General features: G+C 44.8%; 1 protein-coding gene across 1 annotated transcript in view; it reads right to left on the bottom strand.

Annotated features, from left to right (window-relative positions):
• Positions 1–526: 526 nt before the first annotated feature.
• Positions 527–2,887, bottom strand: part of EME1 (essential meiotic structure-specific endonuclease 1) — a 4,960-nt gene continuing 2,599 nt past the window's right edge. Inside the window, exons 7-9 of the mRNA XM_010002751.1 lie at positions 2,522–2,637; positions 1,038–1,227; positions 527–703 (exon numbers count right to left, since the gene is read on the bottom strand). Coding sequence (XP_010001053.1) covers positions 527–703; positions 1,038–1,227; positions 2,522–2,637 — 483 coding nt within the window. The remainder of the gene's footprint in view (positions 704–1,037; positions 1,228–2,521; positions 2,638–2,887) is intronic.

Here is a 2,887-nt window from a genome sequence, read left to right as displayed (position 1 = left end):
TATATCTGAAAATTAGTCTTAGTCATTCCCATCTGCCACAGCAGGAAAATGGGAGTCTACTTAGTGAGGTAAAGTTCTTGCACCTCACTAGAGGAGGTGCTGGGAGGGTGCAGCACGACTTAGCTTTTAGCATTAGGATTTTTCACACTGGAGAGAAAACTACTTGCAGTTTAGATGCAGAATTATTCCTTTCCACATATGACATACCTGTCCATATTCAGGATGGCATGTTAAGAAGCAAATATCATTATTATTATCCAATATTATTTATTTTTTCGGAAGTTATAGGAACTATCACTACTATAAAACATATGCAACTCATGCTCTTACAGAAGCTGTTCACCATCTTTCTTGTGTAAACTGCAGCAGTTCAACTATTTTATCCAACCTTCTTCTGCTACAATAAAACCTGAATGTGTTTTAAGTCTTTAAACCAGGATCAACATCTCTATTTGTTACCCATTGCCCAGAAGGAAGCTGAATACTTCAACCAACCAACCAGTGAAATCCTTGTTCTCTGGGGAGGTTACCCAGTGGCATCCAAGTAGAGGTCAGGATCAGGAGAAGTCATCTGCAGATAGATCCTTCGGGAGAGGTCAGGTCCGATGCGGCGGGAGGTGGCGGTCACGCCTTCCCCGCGGTGCACGGTGATGTTGGCCAGCATGTTTTCCTGCTCCTGGTCTGAGGAGCATCTCTTGTAGGCCTAAAAACAAGAGAAACAAACCATGGTATTATCCACTTGCATCCGTTGCTCAAATAACCAGAGATGTGCACCTGTGGCTGCTCCACCCTTGCATGTTTTTCACCTGGTCTCATCCCAGAGCTCATTGTGAGCTTACAGGTGGATGTGGGACCAGAACTGTTCCCATGGGATTCTGCTTCATGAAGCCAAGGCAACAGATGCCAAGGGATCAGTTCCTCCACCACCTTACGGCTGATACAGAATCATTGTGTCAAATATAATACCAATAAAGTTACATCCTCCACCCCTTAGGTTAGCTGCCTGTCTGCACATGGTATTCCCGAGGCAGCCTTACCTGGATCAGGAGCTGAGGAGAAGGGTAGGCAGACACAATAGCTTCAGCCATCTCGCGGCTGACACGGTTGAATTGTTGTAGCTGCCTCTTCCAAACTTCTAGGAGACCCTCCCCAGAAGGTTTCACCCTCACCCCTCCGCACCACCGCTTCTCCAAGTAGAAGGAGAACCCTGTGTTCTCTCGCTCCCGCCTGGGGAAAACAAAAAATGGGAAACAAGGCTGTGAAGAAAACCCTTTTCCTGCTTCTGCTGTCACACAGCCAGAGAGCCTTCACTCAGTCCATGCTCTTACAGACACCATTGACATTGAAATAAATGCTAAAAATGTGACTCTATTTTTTCTACATGCATCACCAATGTCCTTGTTTAAGACCCAGATTTCCTACTGAAAAAGGAAAGTAAATAATCCCATATTTGGGAACAATCCTGACACAAGCCAATACTCATGCAAAGCAGTAAACAAGAATTCACTTTCTGACTGTTAACCATAAAAAAACCCCCACTTTTACGTGTAAATTTTAACAACATCTCTCCTCATGGCTGAGATGTAAAATGCAGCAGCTGCCGTGACAGGAACACTAGGACTGTGTGACACTGCACAAGAAGGCTTTCTTAGCTATCACTGTGCAACAGGCTGCTGTCCTTCCTGAGCAGTGGAAGCAGCTAAATGGTTCACCCTCAGTAATGTCTCTCTCAGTTACATACTGAAGAAGAAAAGCTGGTGCTGTACAAGCCCAACCCTACTTGCATTCCCTTCCCACTCCTCAGACTGAGAACAAGAGCTTTGCTTGATGCCAGGACACCAGTCTGAAACAAAGGGGTGTGCTCACCCCTTCCCAAGCAGGACATCAGTTTCCAAGAACTAACCCTGTGCTGAATGAGCTGCACTAGCACCTGCTGTGTGTCACCTGCTCCTTTAAAAATCACTACGCTGTGTTGTACTGAAGGGCAACCTGCTGTCCCCTCCCAGTCACTGTCCTTCCCCTCCACAGAGGGTATGACCAAACTTTGTGGATGAATTTCTGTACAGCAATGGACATGGAAAAATACTAGAGCTGTTCGTGCAGGGAACAGAAGAGCTGTACGAGCAAGAAACAGGAGAAAAGGACACTTTAGTAACAGGTTAAAGGAACTTTGTAACAGCAGAATACAAAGAAGGAACTGAAGCAGGACCAGTTAGAGATGCTGATGCCACAAAGACCACAAAGAAGACCATATTCAACAAGATGCAGGTTTAGCAGAAGAAGTATTCAAATAGTAACTTACTACAGCGCCTAAAGTATCAAAGTTATAGCTCGTCATAACGCGTGAGCAATAAGTAATTACTAACCAATCAGTTAGCATATTGAAGACGTAATGATCTTTGTAATAAACCTATATATACACTGATGTACCTAACAATAAGATGGAGCATTCACCATAACTCTATGAGTATTGTGTGTCTGACTCTCGCTCACCACAACAAAACCTCATCTGCTTACTCACTTGAACGGTGCTTCAGCTACAGCTTTTGTGAACATGGTGACAAATTCTCCAAGCTCCTCCCAGCTCTCAAAAAACCTGACTGGGACTTGTGTGGACAGCTGCAGATCCACCAGGGCCTGTGAACATCATTGAAAACAATAAATGAAACAATTAATCTCCCAGCAAACTCTGCTCCTGTTTGAAACAAAAACAGGTCACAACATCTTGCTATAGAACAAGAACATCACTCTCTCCCCATTTTTTCAACAGTTCATGTAAGGCAGTGAAATATTTAGGGGCAGCCCATCTCCTGCAGGTTGGCAGCAATCAGTTCAGTGCCATGTCAGCTGCCCCAGCTCCTCAGCAGCCAGTTCCTGTCACACACAG

The sequence above is a fragment of the Chaetura pelagica genome, unplaced genomic scaffold (genome assembly GCF_000747805.2).
Source record: "Chaetura pelagica isolate M959 unplaced genomic scaffold, ChaPel_1.0 scaffold47, whole genome shotgun sequence".
NCBI classification, from domain to species: domain Eukaryota; kingdom Metazoa; phylum Chordata; class Aves; order Apodiformes; family Apodidae; genus Chaetura; species Chaetura pelagica.
Note: the sequence above shows the minus strand (reverse complement) of the source record. Positions and strands in the feature narration are given on the sequence as shown.